At 42.0% G+C, this 25172-nt stretch overlaps 1 protein-coding gene across 1 annotated transcript in view; it reads left to right on the forward strand.

Annotated features, from left to right (window-relative positions):
• The first annotated feature begins 3880 nt into the window (after positions 1 to 3880).
• MYO1H (myosin IH) overlaps positions 3881 to 25172 on the forward strand; it is a 97867-nt gene continuing 76575 nt past the window's right edge. The window contains exons 1-10 of the mRNA XM_088457278.1: positions 3881 to 3937; positions 4163 to 4324; positions 6691 to 6806; positions 7255 to 7453; positions 7677 to 7757; positions 8581 to 8760; positions 8844 to 8942; positions 15769 to 15882; positions 21522 to 21593; positions 24770 to 24889. Of these exons, the coding sequence (XP_088313404.1) occupies positions 3881 to 3937; positions 4163 to 4324; positions 6691 to 6806; positions 7255 to 7453; positions 7677 to 7757; positions 8581 to 8760; positions 8844 to 8942; positions 15769 to 15882; positions 21522 to 21593; positions 24770 to 24889 (1200 nt within the window). The remainder of the gene's footprint in view (positions 3938 to 4162; positions 4325 to 6690; positions 6807 to 7254; positions 7454 to 7676; positions 7758 to 8580; positions 8761 to 8843; positions 8943 to 15768; positions 15883 to 21521; positions 21594 to 24769; positions 24890 to 25172) is intronic.

Consider the following 25172-nt stretch of genomic DNA (forward strand, 5'->3'; position numbering starts at 1 on the left):
TCGGGGGAATCCAGAGTGTGCACCAGGTGTCACCAGTTCATTGTTTATTAGTATCTTATAGTATTCTGCATTCAGCCTGTCTGGGCCAGGGGTTTTGCCAATCGGTAGGGATTTAATAATTCCCTGGAGTTCCTCTTCAGTCACTGGTTTAATCAAATTATTCTGATCTTCTTCATTCAACTTTGGTAAAGCAGCCTGATAGAGGAAGTCCATTCATATAGTTTGTCCGTAGATGGACCGGAATATAACTTTTCATAATATTTACAAAATTCTTCTGCTAATTTACCTGAGTCTGTTATATCTTCTGCCAGCGATGATTTAATCTTTGTTATATATTTATGGGTTGCTTGTTGTTTTAGCATAGATGCCAACAACCTACCCGATCTATTACCCCATTAAAAATACCTATAATTCTGAAAGGTGACATTCACTAGGGCCCTCTCTGTACATGCGTTATCATATAAAGCCTTTGTCTTTTTACACTTTTATTTGTTTTCTTCTGTTGGGGTTTGTAAAACTATAGAATATGTCTTAGCTAAATTATTACTAAATTCCTGAATTTGACGCAATAATTTTTTAAGACAATGTGTCACATATTGTCACGATCAGGGCTCACAGGCTGCCGAGATCGCGGTCTGCAGGGGGGGGTGCAGGGACCTGGAGAGCAGCTCTGGGTATTGTGAGCCTCCGCAGACTAAGGGCTTCCATCTGGAGGAAGGTGAGAGAGGTTGAGTCTGACAGTGCTTCTGCACACTGACCACTGGGCGCGGCCATCTTGGATTTGGGTCACATGTTGATTTGGGCCAGTCAGGTAACAGCCTGGGCTAGGGAGGCTAGCAGCCAATCCTGCACTACCTGAGGGTACTAAAGGGCTGTCAAGAGGTTCCTTAGTTGCCAGTGCAACGTCTATCATAGCGTATGCTGTGAGCTAGTTCTCTGTGCTCCCTTGCTCCTTAAAAGTGCCATTGCTCCAGTGTGTTCCTGCAGATTCACCTCTCAGCCTTGGTGCGGTTCTGCTCCTGTTACTACCTGTCTACTGACACCGGCTACCCGTTGTTTACCCAGCCAACCCCGGTTCTCCGAGTGCCGCCAGTGTCTCCCAGCCTGTCTTACCCCTTTGTGTAAACCATTCCTTCATGAGTCATACCCCCCTAAGGCTGGCTGCTTTCAAGTACCAACAAACGAACCCTCACTCGCCATCCGACTCCACTCCGGGTCCAGGTGCACGCCAAGCCGTGAAACATATGCTATAATATGTCCTCTCATTACTGGCTTAGAAGTAGCCCTTAAATAAATTAATATCTTGTACATATTGAATATTGTCATTAATATAGTTCAAAAAGTTTATCTCCAAAACTTCCTTAAATTCTTCTGAATCTTTTAGATATGAGGGAAATCTCCAACTATATGAACTAGTCACAGGAGTCGAGAGCTTTATTACCATCCATATAGGAGCATGATCTGAAATCATTATATTTTATATTCCGGTATCTATCACTCGGTGTATCAGTTGCGGGGAGAGTAACCATCTTTCTCCCCTGCTTCAGGAGAGGAAGTCATGGCCCTCATCCGGTACTCCTCCCCTTCCACCTCCCCCCTTGACCCTATCCCCTCCCACCTCATCAGCTACCTCTCTCCTGCCTGCTCCCATCTTGCCCACTTCCTTAATCTCTCCCGCTCATCAGGCACTGTCCCTTCTGCATTCAAGCATGCCCTTGTCTCCCCCATTCTTAAAAAACCTACTCTTGATCCTAACACTCTCTCTAACTACCAACCCATCTCTCTCCTCCCTTTTGCCTCCAAGCTCCTTCAGCGTATTGTCTACAACCACCTTACTACCTTTCTTTCCTAACACTCCCTGCTTGACCCACTTCAGTCTGGCTTCCATTCTCTCCACTCCATTGAAACTGCACTTACAAAAGTCAGCAATGACCTCCTTACTGCCAAATCCAAGGGTCACTACTCTCTACTCATTCTCCTTGACCTCTCTGCTGCTTTTGACACTGTGGACCACCCTCTCCTTATGCAGATCCTTCACTCACTTGGTCTATGTGATACTGCCCTCTCCTGGCTGTCCTCCTACCTCTCTGACCACTCCTTCTCTGTCGCCTCTTCCCACCCGTTTTCACTAATTGTCGGTGTTCCCCAAGATTCTGTTCTTGGACCTCTCCTATTTTCTCTCTATACATCTTCTTTAGGTGAACTCATCAGCTCTTTTGGCCTCCAATATCATCTCTATGCTGATGATACTCATATTTACCTGTCCTCCCCTGACCTTTCCCCTTCTCTCCTCACCCATATCTCCAACTGCCTCTCTGCTATCTCTTCCTCGATGTCCCAGTGTTTTCTTAAACTTAACATGTCTAAGACTGATCTGATAATCTTCCCACCCTCCTGTATAATCTCGCTTCCCACAATTTCATTATCTATTAACGGCACAACTATCTCCTCTAGCACCCAAGTGCACTGACTTGCAGTTATCCTTGACTCCTCCCTCTCCTTCAAACCACACATTCAGTACCTCTTACAGTCCTGCCGCTTCCATCTCAAAACTATTTTCAGGATCAGACCCTTTCTCACCCTGGAGGCAACCAAGGTCCTCATACACTCACTGGTCATCTCCAGATTGGACTACTGTAACCTACTTTGTTTTGTACTGTAAGTTGCTGTTTTTGTGTTTGCTCATTTGTTTATGTACTTCGTGAGGCATTGCGGAACCCTTGTGGCATCATATAAATAAAGGATAATAAAAAAAAATAAAAATAATAATAATGTCAACATTTTCAATGTAGAATGTCCACAGTCACAATGTCCGCACTAATAATTTGGCCTAAAACTAACCATAACCCTAATTGCGGCCTAACCGTAACCCTAACTGCAGCCTAACTATGACGCGAACTGCAGCCTAACCATAACCCTAATTGTAGCCTAACCATAACCCTAATTGTACCCTAACCGTAACCCTAACTGTAGCCTAACCATAACCCTAATTGTACCCTAACCGTAACCCTAACTGTAGCCTAACCATAATCCTACTTGTAGCCTACCCTTAACCCTAACTGCAGCCTAACCATGGGGTCTATTCACTAAGCCTTGGAGAGAGATAAAGTGGATATAGATAAAGTACCAAACAATCAGCTCCTAACTGTCATTTTTCAAACACAGCCTGTAAAGTGACAGTTAGTAGCTGATTGGTTGGTACTTTATCTTTTTCCAATTTATCTCTCTCCAAGACTTAATGAATAGACCCCCATAACCATAACTGCAGCATGATCATTAGCCTAGTTGCAGCCTAACTGTATCCCTAACTGCAGCCTAACCCTAACCCTAATTGTAACCTAACCCTAACCTTAACTGCAACCTGCACTTCCTCAGTTAATGTTATTTAAAGTGGTTCAGAAACTTTACTGATATTAAGGGTGAGGGGGTTCTAATTTCAGTCAGCATTAAATTAAGTGTGGAGATGGGGGGTTCCATTTTGTGAAAAGCCATTTGGGCCCAAACCTAAGTGAAGAAATCCCACCTGTTGTGTTCATAGTATGATTTTTCCATGCATACGACATGCTAGATATGGTCTTTCCTGACATACAGTATGTGAGGGTCTGCCGGTTTTCATTGGTTTACAGTGGGTTGCTTCTAGCATATGCAAAGTCAATGTTATAGAATGCTTGGAGTGTGGATAGGCTATGGGGAGGGTAAAAGAACAGAAATATCATAATATCCTTAAGTTTTAAAGCTTCCACCGAGGAGTTTAGGAGTCAGATGAAAGGTACATTTCATATAGTTTATTGTGCAATAAATTTGGCATGGCATACCTTAATGATAGTATTGAGCTATGGGATATTCTCTCCCTGATCTCCTTCAACAAATTTTCTCAGGCATGGGTCATTCTTCCATTCATACTCATGCCATTGATGGAGCTCTTATGTTGAAACCAGTAACATATTATAAATTGAGGCAATCATGCCTCTACACAAGAGTTTGTAGGTACATTGTTTTAAAGGGGAAAGTGAATGAACAGTATCATGAGGGGAAAGGGGCTATATTTTCTGGCTAAGATCTATCATGAGAATTGTCCTCCATCAGTAAGGTGTGTTATACATCTAATTCCTTCATAAATCCAAGGCTTATATTGCAGCCTCTTTTATCTTTCTCTTTCTAGGTGGACAATGCTAATAAAAATAAAGCAGATATCCACAGTGAAGGCTCCCTTTCTGCTCGAGAGAAGGTCGGCGTACAAGATTTTATGTTGCTGGATTCTCACACCAGTGAGGCTGCTTTCCTTGACAATGTACACAAGCGGTTTCAGGAGAACCTAATCTATGTAATAATTTTTATTCTTTGGATATCGTTCTCTTTTTTTAATTTAGTTGTTAACTTAGCTTACTTAACATAGCTCTTAGCTTACATAGAATGTTTTACTTAAGTTTTAAAACTCTTGATCTCCAGGTTAGATCACTAACTAGGTTATAGCCATTACTAAATTCTTGTTAAATTCCCATATATATATTATAAATAATATATATATATTTTTTAAATGTAGTTATTATATGTGAATAAATTATGATCTTACATTAACCTCTTAATACAACCAGACTTGCTCCTCTGAAGACAATTAGGAGGATTTCTATAAAAGAAAATAGGTTATGTACTCAATGTAAAGGACCACTAAGACTGACATATAAGTGCCTTCTTCCAAAAGAACTACTAACAACATAAAAAAATAAATATGTATACATTTCTGATGTTTATTAACACTATCTGAAGTAAAGTAGTGACTGCGGTGGATTTTTCTCTATGCACAACAGACTTCCCCGCTTTAGACAGTATAAAACACTTAGGCCAGTAGGCCGGTATTCTGTTAGCCACATACATTTTTCTCACAAAAAACTGACTTTTAACACAATTTTTGCCCGATCATTATCAGGCTTTCCAATTAAAGTCCGTTTTTTTTCGTGAGAAAATTTATCTTTTTTGGGAGAAGACAAACAAGGGTCCGTTAAACCTGTATGTTTTCACGATTGCAGAAACAAATACAGGACTGAATTCTGGGATTTTGTTTTTACTGCCTGAGGCAGGTGAAACACAATCCCCGATAAGAGGCAGCTTTCAGGGCTAAATAGATAGCCCTGTCAGCGGTAATTAGCCACGATAATTTGCCGTGGCTAATAGGATACCGGCCTTACTGAGATAACTATCAAATTATGATATCTGGAACTCAGGGGCTGATTCAGACCCGCTCGCAAGCGTGTCGATGGTGCCGAATTGCGCATGCGCACGACGGAGGGAGCTCCGTCGTGCGCATGCGCGAGACCCGAATAACGATGGCCAAGCCGTCGTTATGGGTCTCGCACCAAAGGGGGCGTGCTGTCGATGGTGAGTGACAGCACGCCCCCTTTGGTGGGCGTGCCGGGGGCGTGGCTGCTAGACGGAGGCGTTCCCATGGGAACGCCTACCGTCTGAGTCCTGCCCCACTGACATCAGTAGTGATGTCAGTGGGAGTGCTTTTGGTTCTGATAGAGCCAAAATCACTCCAGGGCTTGCGGCAGCGAGACTCTACCGCAGGGTCTCGTCGCAAGCCCGATGGTCACGATGGTCTTGACCATCGCGACCATCATCATGGACGCTCGCATAAGCTGTGGGTGGTAACCCACAGCTATGCGAGCGTCCATGAGGCCGCTCCATTTTCAGGGAGGAGGGCCCTGATTCAGAGCGAGCGGCTCTGAATCAGGCCCTCAGCTCCATAGTGCCAGTGAGCACAAAGCTAAACGTTTTATGTTTTGTCAAAATTTAAGAACCTTTACATAAATAAAATGTCCACCAATAACATTCGCATATATGAGGCAACTTATATATGAGGTGTAATAATTTTCACATATATATATATGTGTGTGTGTACATATATATATATAATATATGTTTTTTTATTTTTTTCATTTATTTATTTACTACACAAAAGATTTGGGAACCTCTTAGCATTATAATTATTTGCAGCATAGATCTTATATTACAGTTGGGGTACATATTTTTATCTGTACATGCCAGTTTTTCAGCATTTTTTTGGGATTTAGTCCATGGTTGTGTGAGCCTAAGGATTCACTCAGGACTAGGAATTGTGTATGTTGACCACGGTGAATCAGATTTCCCTGCACATTGAAAGCAGTTTAGCACTGTCATCACTGGGAACAATGACCTGTGCTTTTTATGGTGTGCTGTGAATGCGGTCAGTACAGCCTTACTGTGATTATAATTGACACTATATGAATAGCACACTGCAATAGTTATATTTGTGAAAGCTGGTAACCAATAGTTTTCTAATTCTAGCCATACGCAATCGAAATCAGTAGCATCACTATCTGGCATATTGATAATTTGGTTTAAACATGATGGCTTTTGGGCTGTATCTATAGTTTTATTTCAAACAATTTTACTGTCCCACTGATGGGCCCTGGTCCTGTAGCTGGCGATTTGTCCTGCCTGTGGCCGGCTTTAGTTATGTACCACAACTCAACATACAATCAAATATATATGTATGTTAAATACAAACATGTGACTGTAGAATTAAAAATAAATATAGCATTCAGTCAAACCTTAAACTCTTCCCCCTCCCAACATTTTGAGTATTTTTTTTATGCAAAAATTTTGTATTAAAAAAAAATCATCTTTCTTCTTTTTCTCCCTTTTTTGTAGACCTATATAGGGACATTGCTGGTTTCTGTGAACCCATACAAGGATCTTCAGCTATATACTCAGAGGCAGATTGAGATATATCAAGGAGCTAATTTCTTAGAGCTTCCGCCACACATGTAAGATCTTCATTAAATGAAAAATTATACATTCACATAACACATTTATAGCATTACTGACAATATATAAAATATTGAAAGTAGTTTAAAATAAAGTAATTTATATGTAATATGGTTCATATTTGGATTTAGCATGTTACAGTCTGGCAAACAACTCTGTAGTGTCCTTGTGATTTGCAAACTTCTCACTTACAAGTTACAGCCAATTACTTAACAGTGACCAAATAAGTCAGTCAATTTTCTTATGCACTTCTCAAAGGACAAGGGCCTTGTTTTGTGTTCTTCTTGCACATTCTGCATAAATCAAAAATAATGTATAATCTCAAAATAATGATTGTAAAGTAGTGTTAAAAGAATATTTATTTTGCACTTTATAACTCGTTTTATTGCCATGATCAGAAATATCTATGTCTGTAGCCTATATTCTTATATATATCTCTTTCCTTAGCTATGCAGTTGCAGATAATGCCTATAGAGTAATGTGTTCAGAACGGAACAATCATTTCATGCTGATATCTGGTGAAAGCGGATCTGGAAAAACTGAAACATCAAAGAAAATCCTTCAGTACTTGGCTATGGCATGTCCAACCACAGACAAGCTTCAGTCAATTAGAGACCGACTGCTCCTCTCCAATCCTGTTCTGGAGGTACAGTATACGTGACGTGCTACTATTTCTGCAGATTCTAAGTGACACATTGCTTTATTCAATAAACTTTACAAAGCTATAAATTGCAACAATACATTCCTTACATGATATCATGACTACGCCATTGATGACTATTTCTGTCTAGAACAAATATTCATTGCATCAACGTTAGGCCATACTTTTGAAGCAACACCCTTGCAATGCTGACTTTGATACCTTTCAGGCTTTTGGAAATGCCAAAACACTCCGTAATGACAACTCAAGCCGATTTGGAAAGTATATGGATGTACAGTTTGACTTCAAGGTAATTGCAATTTTTTTCATTCTGATCCAGTGTATGCCATATTTCTGGTAAGAATACTTTGCTTTGAATTACAGGCATAGTCTTTGCTTTGACTTACATACATTGAACTGGTACATACAAAGTCACATTTCTGTGCTGCTCAAGTGTACCAAACTACATATGTATTTGCAGTTGAGCATATTTTAAACTTGTGCCATGCCTATAGGATGTGCATTGAAGGGTGTGGTTAATACAATAAGGTCAAGGAGATAAATGTCATCCTTAGAGATGTGTCCAATTTTAACTTACAAGTATCCTTAAGTTATACCTTTCAGGGTGTATATCTTTGCACATCCTATAGCCACCGTGTAATCTTCCATGTTGATGATGGCCACGTCTTTGCTACATTCATACCTACATACTAGATTACAAGTTTCATGTATGTTATAATATGTACAACACAAACAATACACATGAACATTCTGACTCTGAGTACATTTGGCAATTTCACATCTAACTCTAAATAAAGCTATACAGTATCATCTACAGCAAGGTTTCTCAAGTCTTGTCCTCAAATATTGTTAACAGGTGATGTCTTCAAATTCAAAATTTCACTCGATAGCCACATGAAGGAGAATTAGTTGCCTAAGCATATAGATTAATTCACCTATGCAGAAATAAGGAATACTAAAAATATGATTTGTTGGTGGTGTTCTAGCTGCTGCTGTTTAGCACATTGTTGGGTTGGAAATAATAAATGAATATGATCAGCTGTAGAATTTGCTTGTACAGTATTGAACCCTTAGCCAGAATGACAATTTTATCTGGTGTTGTGCTTCTGCAGGGAGCTCCTGCTGGCGGTCACATCCTTAGCTATTTAATAGAGAAGTCACGGGTGGTTCATCAGAATCTAGGGGAAAGGAACTTTCACATTTTCTACCAGTTGTTGGAAGGAGGAGAGGATCATCTGATACGTTGGCTGGGTCTAGAACGAAATCCAGAGCTTTATAGTTACCTAATTCAAGTAAGAACGAATTTGTGTGGATTTTGTATTGCAGGGTTTAGTATTACTATCAACACCATTTGTATGTTGTCCTTCTTTATCAGGGTGAGTGTGCCAAAGTAACCTCCATCAGTGACAAAGCCAATTGGAAGCTTGTCCGTAGGGCATTTACCATAATTGAGTTCACAGAAGCTGACATAGAGGTAAGAAATCTATAACCATGTTCTTTTACACTTTCATTTCAGCAAAATATGGCTCTTCCAGATCTAGTTCCCCCAATTGATATTATCTGTGAGGTAATGCACTGCAAAATGTGCTTGTATTTGGGATCTCGCTGTCTGATTTGTAATGCATTGATAAGTTGTATTATTATCATCTCAATATGAATACCTTGCAGACCTAGTGGTGCTGCCGTCAGGGATTTTTGAAGCATGTGTCCCAGTGGCTTATGATCTTTTCAGCCACTGTTCTGCAAACATTTTACATGTTTTGATGGCATTTCTCTAATCACACTATTAATGTACAGCCTGTAAAGAATCTGTGTAGGAGTCAAGGAATGTGATGCATACGCCCCTGCCACTGGCTTGTCATGCTGAGTGAGCACCGCACCTACAGATGTGTCCACATACACCTTTCCTAAAATCGAGCCATGTCACCAAATGTGCCATGCCTTTGAATCTGTGTATTATCCACGCCTTGTGATTTTTCTTTAAATTTGCGACTTTAATCTGATACTTTATATGAATAATTTTGCAGGAAAAAAACATTGGGATCTATCTATTTGCTACTCGTCGTAGCGCATCTTAGCCGTGACGGCATCTTGTGCCAAATGAAGAAAAAAAGGAAAGGTGTATGAGGACACATCGTAGCTTTTTTTGGAACCCATTTACATGAATTACAGGACTTTTTTTTTTTATATAAAAGAAGCTTTACATTGTTCCTGTTTGCTTGGTTACAAGTTATTTGACTACTTTATGACTGTTATATTCTGTATCTTATTTGACTATGGTTCAGAAACAGGCAGTAGTTTGAGCTATTGCCTTAGTAAATGTAGACATATAGTTGTACATACTGTATCTAGTCTTTAGCTCCTTCCCATTTGTTGGTGAACTGAGACAAGTGGAGTTTAGCTCAGAGAGCTTGGGCAGCAGCGAGGATGTACATGTGTGAGTAATATATGTGGGAATAGGATTGTTTTCAGAGAACATTTAAAAGTCTGAAGGCTAAGTAAGGGCCTGATTTACCTTTGGTATGATAGGGAAGTCCATAGGTGGTTATAGGCATGAATGAAAAGAGGTTATCAGAGATGAGGCAAGGTACAGGTATAACCTGATTTAGGGCTCTGTAGTCTATGCAGATTCACAGCCTATTATTGGATTTGTTTTCCACAACTGTCTTTGTTCTCACCCACTACAATAGGTATGTGATCTTCACTTGCACTACTAGAGGGTTGTCACGGCACTAATGTTGACATCAAAAATACTCCTAGATCATCCTTCTACTTTAATACTAGTGTAGATAGATAATGTATTCTCTTAGGTTCTACTGTCATAATAATAGATATACTATAAAATAACAAAAATAAATTGACTTTGTGTAGAAAAGACACAGATGTTAGATCATTACATTAAATATGAGCACTGCTCCTACACGCTCCCTCCTCTCCTCTAAACCCCTTCACTACCCATACATGCAGATGCATTGCTTCTATAGGAACTCTTCTTGGTGTGCACATAATTGATACAATATAATGCTGCCAAACTACAGTACCTGCCCAAACCATTGGAAACATTTGTTAATGCTCCTCCTAAACATAGAAATGATGGGGCTTTTAATACAAAGCTTTCTATTATTACGATAAGTCTGTCACTACCATATAGACTTTATCTGTTCCATGAAGAGCTTATTCTTTTTTGTTGAACATATTTCTAAGTGTGCAGAAGTATGTAAGTTACTTGTGTGCCAGTGCCAATCTTCACTTTAAGGGGTCTATTTACTAAGCAGTGTTAGGAGACAGAGTGAAAAGTGATAAGAAAGTGATAAGGTGCCAGCCAACCAGCTCCCAACTGTCATCTCACAGGCTGTGTTTGACAAACGACAGTTGGGAGCTGATTGGCTGGCACCTTATCACTTTTCACTCTGTCTCCTAACACTGCTTAGTAAATAGACCCATTAATGCATTTTCATCCACTTTTAATATACAATTTTCTTCACCTGTTTACCACCTAATTTTCAACTGCTCCTTTATATGCACATTTATCAGTTTGCTCTGGGTCACTCTCATTGTCTGCAATCTTCAAGCGAGTCGCATGTCCGTTGCTGATGCTTTGTCTGTGGTTGTAACCAAAGACAGATCTTTTAATTTCCCTGGCCCTATAGCAAAATATGGAGTAAGGTCTCTCTATGCAACTCCAATAGCTCATGCCCCTGCTCTGCTCTCTCTTGTTTTTACAACGTGTGATACATGTGCTGTGTGCTTAATGCTTTGTCCTTCTTTATTTGTCTACTGTACCTTCCTCTGTGTGCTGTACAACATAAAGTACTTCCTGTGCTGCACCCTCCAAGAAATTCATACTGGCGTTTGATGCTTCAAAGGTTCTAGTAATTTATATAGTAATACAGTGGCTTGTAAAAGTTTTCAACAACCTAAATAGAGAACAGAGGGCCTGATTCAGACCCGCTCGCGAGCGCTGAGCACTCGCAAGCAAGTCGATGTTGGCCCAGTGCGCATGCGCACGACGGACCCGGCTCCGTCGTGCGCATGCGCGAGACCCGGATAGCGACGGCGATAGCGTCGATGGTGAGTGACAGCACCCCCCCTATGGTGGGCGTGCTGGGGGCGTGGCTGCCCAGACGGAGGGGTTCCTATGGGAACGCCTACCGTCTGGGGCCGGCCCCACTGATATCACAAGTGATGTCAGTGGGAGTGCCTTTGGCTCTGATAGAGCCAAAAGCACTCCCGGGCTTGCGGCAACGAGACCCTACCACAAGGGTCTCGTCGAAAGCCCGATGGTCGTGATGGTCTTGACCATCGCGACCATCTTTTTGGCCGCTCGCTATAGCTGAGGGCGGTCACTCACAGCTATGCAAGCGGCCAGGAGGCCGCTCAAAAAAAAGAGGACGGCCCTGTTTCAGAGCGAGCGCTCTGTCAGAGCGTCCGGCTCTGAATCCGGACCAGAGTTATCTGTGTTACAAATGACCCGTACACAGATTGTTTCATACAGTATTTTTATTGTGAAGCAGTAGACACTTTATTCATAGTATAGCATAGTATATATTTACAATTCTTTATTTTAAATGGTCAGCCAAAATGCAAATTAATACAGAAAAAAAGGGGCAACAAAAGCCCAATACAGGTCTGCAGATTTTTTTTAAATAAATAACAACTAAAAAATTATGCTTGCATAAATACTCGAACACAGTGATAAAAGATTAATTGGATTTTATTTAGCCTCTACCTGTGAATCATTAAAAAAGGTAAGCTTTTATGGATAAAAGACCACCTCATTTAAGTAACACTGGTTAACCTGTGAACCTGAAGGAAAGCTGTGAAAGTTAGCACTGCCTCACAGCACTGAGGACATGGGTTTGATTCCCACCAAAACCCTAACTGTGTGGAGTTTGTATATTCTCCCTGTGCTTGCGTGGGGTTTCAGTCCCATTTACAATCATTGCAGTAGAGGTAAATATGTTAATAAATGCATGCATGTATTGCTAGTGGGTCTGTAATTGTTAGCCTAAACCTTTAATACTGTGTATTTTTAATTTTATGTGAGCGATAAATGAGTATTGCATTGTAATTTCACTTATGTATTTTTTTTATGTTGTAGTGACAACAATAAATAATTTTAATTTGAATTTAATTTATATGAATAATGCCCAATAATATGCCACCTATTAGGAATATGCCAATAGTAGTGCCCCATAATGTCAGCAATACTCAGTGGCGTAACTAGGGTCTTCGGAGCCCAGGGCAATTTTAAGATTAGCGCCTCCCCCCCACATATTGAAAAGTATGGTTTACGCGCAAAAAAAATGGGCGAGTCACATACCGGAAGTGGCGTGGCTACTGAAAATGGGGCGTGCCAACATGACACGCCACCCATTCCTTGTCACTCTGGGTACATTCCTTTCCATTCCATATGCACCTTACCTATATGGTGGTTTCTTACAATGTGGAACCTCTGGAGAAATACATCCTCCCTGGGACGACAACATCATCAGTCAGTATTTAATACTCATGTAGGTCACATCATCCGGAAGATGCCTGTTTGTGTAGGAATATTAATAAGGTCATCATCATACAACAGCGGTTCAACCAGACTCTTGCCCCCTGTGTAACTTCCTTTTCCCTGCGTCTTTCAGCCACACCATCTTCTCACTGCATCGTCTCTTAGCCACACCATCATCTCCCTCCCTGCGTCGTCTCTCAGCCACACCAACAACTCCCCCCCGCATCGTCTCTCAGCCACACCATCACCTACCCCCTGCATCATCTCTTAGCATACCATCATCTGCCCCTTGCATCGTCTCTCAGCACACCATCAACTCCCCCCTGCATCGTCTCAGCCACACCATCACTTCCCCCCTGCTTCATCTCTCAGCACGCCATCATCTCCCCCTGCATCGTCTCTCAGCACACCATCATCTACCTCCCTGCATCGTCTCACAGCCACAACATCATTCCCCTGCATCAACTCTCAGCCACACCATCACCCCCTGCATCGTCTCTAAGCACACTGTCACCTCCCACCTGCGTCAACTCTCAGCCACACCATCACCACCCCCCCCTGCGTCAACTCTAAGTACACCATCATCTCTCTGCTATGTCGTCTCTTGGGACATCATCACTTCCCCCCTTGTGTCGACTCTCAGCCACACCATCACCGCCCCCCCTGCGTCAACTCTCAGCACACCATCATCTCCCTACTGCGTCGTCTCTCAATACACTATCACCTCCCTCCGCATCATCTCTCAGCACACAGTCACCTCCACCTCCTGCGTCATCTTTTAGTAATGCAATCAGCTCTCCCCCGCATTGTCTCTCAGCACACAGACACACTGACACAGATACACATACACACACTGACACATACACACTCCGACACATATGTATATATATATATATATATATATATACATACACACACACACTGAAACATATATACACACACTGACCCATACACACACACTAACACAGATAATGACACATACACACACACTGACAAACACACACTGACACATACACACACACTGACACATATATACACACTGACACATACACTGACACACACACACTGGCACATATATACACACATTGACACATACACACTGACACATACACACACTGACACGCGCACTTATTTAACCCAAATGCACCCGGAATGCCCCCCCATACCCCGTCCCCCGGCACCACAATCAACCCCCCGGCAATTTAGCCATCCACCCGCCGACACCCAAGCAGCTTAGCCATCCATCCGCCGACACACCCCCACGGCGGCTTAGCCATCCACCCGCCGACACCCCCCCACGGCAGCCTAGCCATCCACCCGAACCTCCCCCTTGCCCACCCATATAACTCACCTGTGGGAGAGCGCCAGGGAAGCACATTTCACTCAAAGTCCTCACCCGGCGCAGACGGCAGGCAGGTAGCTCTAGTCCAGGAAGAAAACTGCCTAGTAGGGGCTGCGCACTTCTTTTGCAGCTCCCCCTACAGGCAGCACCAGGCTAGCAGGCATACTTGCCTGCTTGTTAAAGGAGAGACAGGACAAAATGGTGGCGGAGAAGGGGGTGGGAGAGCGTGCATGCGGGTACGATGGCCTGGAAGTGCCCCCCTCTGCAGGGCTTGTCATGGCGTTCAGGGCGCGAGCCCCACTCGTCCCCCCCTAGTTACGCCACTGGCAGTACTACCTCTGCCCAGTATTGTGATCCTGTAAGAGTAATGTCCAATAATATGTCATCCATGGTAGCATTAGCCAGAAATATTGTTTGTCACCCACCACAAGTAATAATAATGACTAGGAACCAGTAATAGAAATGACCCTTATTCAGCCACCAGTAATAATTATGACCAGTAACCAACTACTCCTAAAATGCTTCTCCTCCCACATTTTTTAACTCTTGTCCATTCTTATTTTCTGTTTATGTTGCTGACACTGGTGCTCGCACATTGGGCGCCAACAGTGTTTACTCATCAGCAGAGTCATGTTAGACACTTTACAGTTGCTTGGGCAATGCAGTTACTTGCTCAGTCATTCCCCTTCTACCTCCCCACATTATCCCCTGCGCCATGCATTCAAGATGTATACTAGCCGACACCCTGATCTGACATTGTCAGCAGAGGATCAGGAGAAACCTATATAAAAGACTGCTGTCATATCTTCAAGGATACCATTACTGAGATTGTAAAGATACATAGTTTGTTTATATTTGTTAACTAAGGGCATATATTTGGTGATGTAATTCATTTAGATTGTCGTTACATACAGTACTGTGCAAAAGTTTTAGGCAGGTGTGGAAAAAATGCTGCAAAGTAAGAATGCTTTCAAAAATAGAAGTTTATTTTTATCAATTAACAAAATGCAAAGTGAATGAATAGAAGAGTCATCGAGTCTATCTGGGATTACATAAAGAGACAGTAGGATTTGAGCAAGCCTACATCCACAGAAGATCTGTGGTTAGTTATCCAAGATATTCGAAACAACCTCCCTGCCGAGTTCCTTCAAAAACTGTGTGGAAGTGTACCTAGAAGAATTGAAACTGTTTTTAAGGTAAAGGACGGTCACACCAATTTGATTTAGATTTCTCTTCTGTTCATTCACTTTGCATTTTGTTAATTGATAAAAATAAACTATTAACACTTCTATTTTTAAATGTTGACTGCATTTCAGTAATCAGAACACAAATATGATGATTACATGTTGAAACAACTTGAAAGTAAGGAGTTTGACAAGAGCTGTAATATCACATTCAAAATGATAAACTAATCACTATTCACTGTTTTATTCCCTCTCTTGTTTAATTATGCAGCATCTTTTTGGATTAGTGGCCAGTGTCTTGCACCTGGGTAACATAAAGTATGAGGAGGACAGCCATGGTCATGCAATAATTAAAGACGGCACACAGATCCAATGGATATCTAAGGTATAAATGTAATATATAAATGATGTGAGTCATTTCTAGATACCATAAACAAATAGACTCCATTTAAGTTATTAAAGTACCTCATACTGAAGAAAAAAAGGGTATACGTTCAGGAAGCCGGCAGACGGAATGCTGACCGCCAGCTTCCAGACATTGTTACCCAGACTAGGGACGAATGACAGGCGTCTAAATCTAGACGCCTGTCATTTTAGCCGACGTCGGGAGACCGGCGCCCGACATCCCGATCGAGCGGATGCCGGGCGCCGCAGCGGACAGCCACGCACGGGGGGACGGGGACGGTTAGGTTTAGGGCTCCCGGGGGGGACTTCGGGTTAGGGACCCACCGGGAGGTTAAGGTTAGGCTAGGGGGAGGGAGGGTTAGGCACCCCCGGGGGGAGGTTAGGCACCCCCCCGGGGGACTGAGGTTAAGGTGGCGGGGAAGGGGGGGTTAGGTTTAGGCACTTAGAGGGGGGATTAGGGTTAGGCACAGGGGGAGAAGGTTAGGGTTAGGCACCCTAAAGGAGGGTTAGGGGGTAGATTAGGTTAGTGAATACTTACCTAGGGACAATCGGGATTTCCTCCTCTGTCAGGCAGGCGCTGTCGGGATTTGAACCGCCACCCAGGGGTCCAGCGGTAATTCATACCGATTCTGAAAAAAGTACTACTAATACTGTGACACCCACCTTCGTTATCCAGGATTTCGGGTAGGTTCCTTCAAACGTAACAGGTTCTTTCTTCCTTGGCAGAGAGGTGAAGGTAACCTGACCCCAGACCCAAGAATCACACAGGTTAATAAAGGAAAATTCTGTTTTATTTGACTGGATCGCTTCCCAAATAATAAAACCTGTTTGCATTAAATACAGCTAATCCAGCATCAATGTAATAGGTTTTTAAACATTAAAACACAAATTCCAGATTATACCAAACTATGCACACAAAATTACAGTAAATATAATTTAATATCACAAAGTTAAGCAGTAAATACTTCTATATGTATTCTCATTATTACTATCACCAAAAGCGTCTCCTAATGGCTCACACTACATGACCCTAAATAGGGGTATAGGACATTGCAATTTACATGAAGCAACAATTTTCATTTACCTTCTCACACATTCTAATTACCCATTATGAGTCTCTCTATGCGCATGGCCATGCTACCATGGTGCACTTATTCATTACTATGGAGTTGATTGAATAGTAGCATCCAGTAAGCTCATTACAGTAGGTAGTAATTCAGTATTAGGTGACTGTAGTTGTCAGGTGAGGGTATTCCTGGAGTTACTGGTTACAGCTGTATGTGCTGTCTGTATGAGTGCATAGCCTGTCAGCCATTACTGTCTGTCCTCAATACTGTCACAGAAGTACTTATTTTATTAAGATTAATCAATTTCTCTGTCTATCCTCTGTCACAAGTGGCATCCTGAATCTCTGTTACTCTCTGTGAGGGGTGCAGGGCAGTATTATCATCACAGACCTGATCCTCCTAAATCTGTCAGGTCCTGCTCCCACTCCTGGGAATCTCCATCCTCTGTCAGTTCAGGGCTCTCTGGCTGTCACCTCTCAGGGCTTTGCTTAAGCCTTAGGTAGTTCCCTCCATTTCCTCTCTCTCTTATGGCAGTCTTGAGGCTCCTCCCCCACAGCTGCATCAGGTGTCTGTATATGTGTGGGGGGATGGGTTAGTCTGGTATGTAACGCCCCTGTTCCTTCATGAAAGCAGTTTATATTAAAACATAAATATAAATGATGAAGTGATGTCCTGTTTTGGGGTATCACAATACTACTTTCAGAAATATAGCCTTTTTACCCGAGATATTGCCAGTGCATGCGGCTCGAACCAAGTCCCGGCTATGTGTGAACAGATCTGACAGATATCCCGGGTCCACGACCCTGTATTGTACCACGGTTATCCCCATCATGTCAATGACTCACACTGAATGCCAGGGCAGAGATGGGTTTAGTGTGAACGGGGTCGATCCGGGAATTTCCCAGGTCCAAGGAGTAGTGTGAAAGCCAAGACATGGGTTAAAGCTGTGTTCAAAACTCGGGTTGGAGCCGTGTCGAAGCCCCGTCTCATGTCTGAAAGGGGTATTATATATACTTTATTTATGCATGTTTTCTCTCCTTTTCTGTCTTTCAGAATTGTATTTCTTTATAAGCCTTTATTTAGCAAGTTATAAGTACTATTTGTTATATTACGAACTTTTTTTATTATTATTTTTTTTGTTCATTTTTAGTCTAATAAAAAATGGTGCTTGGCTTTAGCAAAGTTCTGTATCAGTGTAGTAAGCTCTTTAAATATGTTGGGGGGGAATACAATTCAGTGCGATGATCAATGGCCATGGGAGGGAGCTTCCGGAGCTATTCAATACACCGTGCTGTTTTCCTGGTCAGAAATTGGTTAAGTCAGAGAATGCCAGTTCTTGCGACTTAACCTGAGTGTTTAGTGGTGAGAACCAGCATTCTCCGACTAAAGTGCAAGGCACGAGCCTGTTAGTGCTGCGCTTAGCTGGCAAACAGCCGTGCGGCCGGCACTTTTGTCGGATTTCTCCTCGCATCCACGGGGTGTGCGAGAAGAAATCCTTTTGTCCACCCAAACATCGCGTTGAATTGAATAGCTTTGGAAGCTACTGAATTGATTTACTCCCACTGTTAGAATACGTAATATCTTCCACTACCATTAGAAACTAACAAATGGTTTGTAATTATAATAGCATTAACAAAGACTGATCTGAACAAAATAGTTGTAGTTTTTTTATATATAGTTAATTAAGTCAGGCTTGCCGACATTTAGCTCCCTCCTTCCGGGAGGGAGCTGTCGGGCTTACAGGGCTGGGGGCGTGACGCGGCCAAAGGGGGCGGGGCCCGGCACCTGACATGTTGTTGGGGCGGAGCATGGGGCATGACAGCGCGATCGTGTCATCGTGGCTCCGCCCCCTCTGCACAATGCCGTGATTAATGGCATTGTGCAGCCGTGGGTGGAGCCACGATGACGCGATTCAGCGCGAATCGCGTCACCGGCCCCCCTGCTGCTGGTGTTTTTACCTAAAAGTGCGGGGGGGTGCAGGCACTTCGCCGGGAGGTCGGGAGCGGCACACGATATTCGGGAGGCTCCCGACCAAATCGGGAGGGTAGGCAAGTATGAATTAAATATCACTCACTTTTCAATTTTTATCCCTTTTATTATGAATCTAGCTATCTCTTTTGACTTAATAAGGCTGTAAAAAGACACAAAGGGAACCAAATTAAAACCTTTCATGTGACTATTGTCAAATACTGGAATTTTTGAATTGTCAAATATATTTGTACATAATAATTAGGCAGTGCTGTAGCAGAGCATTAAGGCGCCCTGGACCAGCCCCTCCAGCCCTCTTCCCCCTGTGATGTTATGACGTATGGGGAAGAGGAGCTGGAACCAGGAAGCTGAGCGCTTGGCGTGTGCTGATGATGTTGTTCAAACACGCCTAGTTTTTCTAACCTTTATCTTTTTTTTAAGAATTAGTTTTTTTCAGAAATGAACTGTAAACGTAGTGGTAATTCATCATGCTGACAGTATGGGTGTAAAATGCTGTAAGAAGCAATTCACACATTTGACATTTCGGTGTCTGCTTTACGGGATCCCCATAATGCTTGTCCGCATTCCTATTGTTGACAAGCAAACTACTTCCCCTAAGGAGCATATTTACTAAACAGATTTTACTGGATATTCCCTAAAAAACAGACATTTTCAGGGGATACCCAGCAAAAAATAAATATCCCTAGGATGTATGAAAGGGGGGGGTCTCAAAAACAGCCCCATAGGTTTCTATGAGGACTGCTAAATTGTAAATTTTACCAATCTCCGGATTGAGACAGCATTACAGAAATTAGCCCCAGTAGGTCTTTAGATCATACTTGCCTACCTTTGAAAAAGCATTTCAGGGAGATTGTGAAAGCAGCACCTATGAGCGTGCGGTACAGTGGGCGTGTACTGCTACATCTGAGAGGCGTGTCATAATACTGACTTACATCCAAATGTAAACGAGCCCCAAAGCAGTTAGTAAGATCTACTTGTTGGTGAAAACACACTGATACTTTTCAGAAAATGAATGTAGCCATAGGGATCATTGTGCCTTCTAACCAATGCCGGGAAATGATACTAATGATCCCATTTGAATGTATAGATCTCTTTTTTTATATATATAACAGCTACATAATGGGGGTAAGGTGCAATAAGGGAGGTTACTAGACTCTTCAGGGAGACAGGAGATTGCTACTATTTCAGGGAGTCTCCCTGACAATGAGGGGGAGTTGGCAAGTGTGCTTTAGATGAGGTTAGTCATTGTAGCCTAAGGGCTACAGGACACATAACAAAGTTTCCTGGGACAGTGATGCAAGGGATTCCTCCCCGGTATTGTCCGCTAGCACAGTCTGAATGCCGCGTATGTGCAGTTGCATGGCAGGGATATGGACCTGTAACTAAAGTGATCACATTAGTGAGGGATGAAATATATATTGAGGAATTATGTGTTGAGGCCATGATTGTGCCAGGGGATCACATCATATTTCACTAACATTTTGGAAGGAATCCAAGGACCCCCTTATTTCCTGTTGGCTGCAAACAATAACATTGGTGACGGCTTCCAATGGGTGGGTACTAGTCTGAAACTCGCTCATACCTTACACAGACATTCTATCATTTAGCAGGTTTTAAACAGGTTTTTTTATATGGAAAAATCTCTTCCCCTTTCCGATGTTTCCTATTGATCCTAAGCATATACTGCCTTTTGTTACTTTCATCCAACCAAGTCTCAGTTATACCCACTGATTAGGACTTACCTCCTTGGCACTTTTCTGTGACCCACCTACCTACCTGAGGATCTAGCTCTCCAGAAGAGTTTTTTATGAAATTAACTAAAAGTAGGAGTTGGAGAGTTGTTGAACCAGGGTGACATGCTGCAGACTCACATTGTAGCTAAAGACATATAATAACTACTGTAGATAAGCAGTATGTACGCTGATTTATTATGGGTGTTTTTGAACTACCATCTTCCTAATAAGTTTATGAGTACAGTTAATTTACATGGTATGGTGTACTAGAGTAATTTACCTATTAGCAGGCTGGTGTATGTGTCTAATGGTGCCTACACACTTAGCGATATTTTACACGATTTGCCCGATTCCAACACATCGTGATGACAAATCGTGTAAAATATGTTCAAATCGTGAGTGTCCACTCACGTTCACGATGCGCGTCCCCGCAGGTCGTACATCGCATCTTCAGATCTGCCGTGCTTTAGGGCAGATCTGACAATCTCAGTCACGATGCATTGGAATAGTTAGGTGGCACGATAGATCGTTGTCACATTGGACAGTTTTTAACACCAAATTGTGCCCACGACTGCCGGGGAGCTGCTGGGGAGAGTTCATGGGGAAATCGGACACAATGTCGGATCGTGAGCACATCGCCAAGTATGTAGGCACCTTAAGAAATAGCATGAAATTTGTACTTACCATTTAGTCAATGCAGTGACTATTGATAAAGGCATGACTTACTCAGCTACTTGGTGTTTCATAAAGGCATTAGTATAATCATCCTTTACCTTTAACAGCAGTTTGGGTCAGCCACACACAATAGGTGTTTTTCTTTCTTTACACAGCTTCTTGGAGTTCCAGTATCCATTTTACAAGAAGCATTAACACACAGGAAGATTGAGGCAAGGTCAGAACAGGTATGTAAGTCATGTATAATTTTATTATTTTATTACATCATAGGGCCTGATTCAGAATTGTACACTAATACTGCGGCTGCACAACTGCTGTGCAAAAATTTGCAAATATCGCAGACGTTGAGGAATGTTTTGACATGTCCACATGCGAATTTGCAAGTCCAAGCATCTGCATACAAAGACGCAGTATCAGTTGCAGATCCTTCAACTATTGATCTTCTCAGTAACCTTATGGTCGCGCAGAATAGCCACGGGAAGTGAGACGTGGGAGCCATTTTACCTGCGTATGGGATCGCAGATGCAAGATGTGACACTCCTACTTTCTTTGCCGCTTCTCCGTTACCTCCCCAAATGTTCCCTGACTACCAATCACGCTGTGAGTAAATGGTCGCTGCAAGTGACTACAGTAATGTACCTTGACGCATGTGCAATGCATCTAAGATGCAGTTTTAGGATAACATCGGCATAGCATACATCTCTGAATCAGGCCCATAGTTAAGTAGCATAATTTTTTCTTCCAAGGTGAAGCTACAGTAGCACTTCCAGGTCATCCATTTTATGACCTAGGGGTATATTTACTAAGCTTCGGTTTTTCTAAAATTTTCCGTCAAATTTACAATCCAGAGATTAACTAATGCAAATTCGTAGAAAAAAATTTGACATTAGACAGCAAATGATAATTGGACCAACTGTCGATTATTTTTCTTATTATTTACAAAGGAAACCCCAGATTTACTAAGCATCGGGTTTAGAATCTGCCGCAAGCCAACAGCAAACCAAACCCAATTAATAGACAAGCCTCTGGCTGGTGAGTTTATGCAAAGTACTGTACTATTATCTGTGCAGGCTTTGTTTTTTGAATAAGGTTTAAAAGAGCAAAACATTTAAAATAATTTAAAAAAATTAAAACGGCATGGGGTCCCCCCAAGTCAATAACCACCTCTCTGATCTTAGGCTGGTATTTTAACATGGGAAGGGGAGGGGTTTAACAAACTGGGGGTCCCCCTTATTTTCCAATAACCAGCACTAGGCTGAACCAGCCGTGGCAGCTAACGCTATAGCAGGAGGACACACAGCGTGGGGTCCCCTGTCATAATGACAACCAGCCCCAAACTGGTCAGTAAAGGGCTGAAATCCTTAGGGAAGTGGGAAGACCTCAAAAATGGGGCCTTTTCTGCACCTCCTGGGCTTTGGGGGAAGAGGTAATAGTGTCATTAAAAAGTTAAACAATATTGTTCTTTACTGGTAGACTACAGGTCCCAGCAAGACTGCCCGGGCATGATAGCACTTGTCAAACCACAAGTGCCATCATGCCTTGACATCAATGGCCCGCTGACATCTGTACTCCACATGTAAAAAAATATATTAAACAAAAGACAGTACACATACACCGGGTATTTTAGTATTTTAATAACTAAAAACTCCCCAATACAGCCACATCCTATTTGTTTCCTGTAGCATCCCCAAGTCTTGGCAAAACAAAAAATAACTCTACTGCTCCTCCGAGCATTTAAAATCTAAAAACACCCCAATACAGCCACATCTTATTTGTTTCCTGTAGCATCCCCGAATCTTGGCAAAAAGAAAACAACTCTACAGCTCCTCATTTTCAACAACTGAGAGGTCACTTGGGACACTCTCCGTAAGAATACATTTGGATCCGTTGATTGGTCAGTTATTGATTTGGTGTAGGACCTCATGCAATTTTTTTAAATTATTTTAACCCTTTTAAACCTTATTCATAGTGATCTGTGCAGGGCTTTAAATCCGCCGCAGATTGACCTCGGATTACCATCGGTAATCTGACTGTGTTTAGACAGACAATATATGATGGACTTCTATTAATGCTCATATCCGATGGTTAGTAAATTACCCCCTAGTCTTTCGACAAGAGCCCAGAATACACTAACCTATTTTTATTTTTATTTATTTTTTTGGACAAACAGAGAGAGTTAATGTGGCCCAAACAAGTATGTTGACTAGGGCCCCATGTAGTATAATTCCATCTCTGCATGGGAGGATGGTAACATAAACCGGGGCATTATTAGATTCTGGAAAGACCATGCCATGTTTGTAGTTACTCCTGCCATACTTATGCACTTGTTATAAAGTTTCTCCATTTAATTTATATATATTATTTTGAACTCCTCCAAGTATTTGATTATTCATTAGGAGGGTTGTACCAGAGGGTTGTCGGCACTGTGTCCTGACATTTTTACCATAACAAAAAAATTAATTTCCTCTGAAAAATAAATGCAAATTTGAAATTGGATTGCAAATAAAATTGGCCTACAAGACCCTACTCACACCTAATTGGATGGTCCCCAGTGAGTGTGTTGCAGGGTGTTCCCAGTTCATGGCCACAACTTAATCACATTAATTCTAAGAAATAATTCAGGTGTTTGGTTTATTAAGTTTCCTGAGGGCCACCATGTCCAAGTGTCATGTCCTCCTAGCTTCACTTTGCAATAATAATAATTTATGATCACCATCCTGAGCAATCTGTGCCCTGTGGTGAAGGTGCGAGTTAGCACCGAAACAGCCGTTGGGCAGGCTGGTGTCAATAGGCGCCTGAGACAACTACATTGCTTTGATTGGATGGCGGTTCTATGCGACATGAAATATTGTTGCTGCCTAATTGTAGTTGAATTCACTGCTGTCTTATGAATTCTGATGCTGCTCATGGAGTCCAATAAGAATATAAAATTAATAAAATATAATGACAGCGTCAGATTACTTTGTAGTTAGTAGATCTGTGTTTCATTTACTTTATTAGCCGCTTTCTAGGGTTATTCTGACAGGTGTCAGGATTCCAGTGCCGGCATTTTGACAGCCGGAGTCCCCGCGATTGGGATATTGACCACATCCCAGTACACTGATGTGCGTTGCCCAGTTCCACCGTTATATACAAATGATCCACCTGTGGCATGCCCAGTCTCTCTATACAGTCAAGCTTAGCACCAAAACAATAGTGAAAGTGAGCATAGTTTTGCAGATTATATGGGATAATGAGTGACAAAAGCACACAGCTCCAATTTGTGTTAATAAATGACAGGGCGGACAAAAGTTGTTTGAATTCAGCAGACTTTTCTAGTTTTGGGGTGCGTCAGTATGGGTTAAAATATGGTTATATCAAAATATAAATATTTATTATTTTAGCCCTTTATTTTTATTTGCAGGTCCTCAGCCCCCTGAATTTAGAATTAGCATATTATGCCCGTGATGCACTTGCCAAAGCCATGTATGGAAGATCCTTCAACTGGCTCATCAACAAGCTTAATGGATCTCTAGCAAATAAGGTACAGCAGAGATCATGGATATCTACAACAAATTAGCTACATATTTCATAAATTATCAATAGTGTGTCCTTGTTGACAGGTTGTTAGTAGGTAGTATGGAAATGGTGACTAGCGTAGAACAATAGCTGAATTAAATAAATGTGGGAGAAGTTGAGTATGTGTTGTAGAAAGATGGCTGAGAGAAGATCTCAGCTACTGGAGGGAAGGTGCAATGGTCACTGGAAGTTGGTGAAGGTGAAACATATAAGAAACATGGCTATTACATTGATAGGAGGGTAATGAA

The sequence above is a fragment of the Taudactylus pleione genome, unplaced genomic scaffold, assembly GCF_031769625.1.
Source record: "Taudactylus pleione unplaced genomic scaffold, aTauple2 ptg000749l, whole genome shotgun sequence".
Classification (NCBI taxonomy): Eukaryota; Metazoa; Chordata; class Amphibia; order Anura; family Myobatrachidae; genus Taudactylus; species Taudactylus pleione.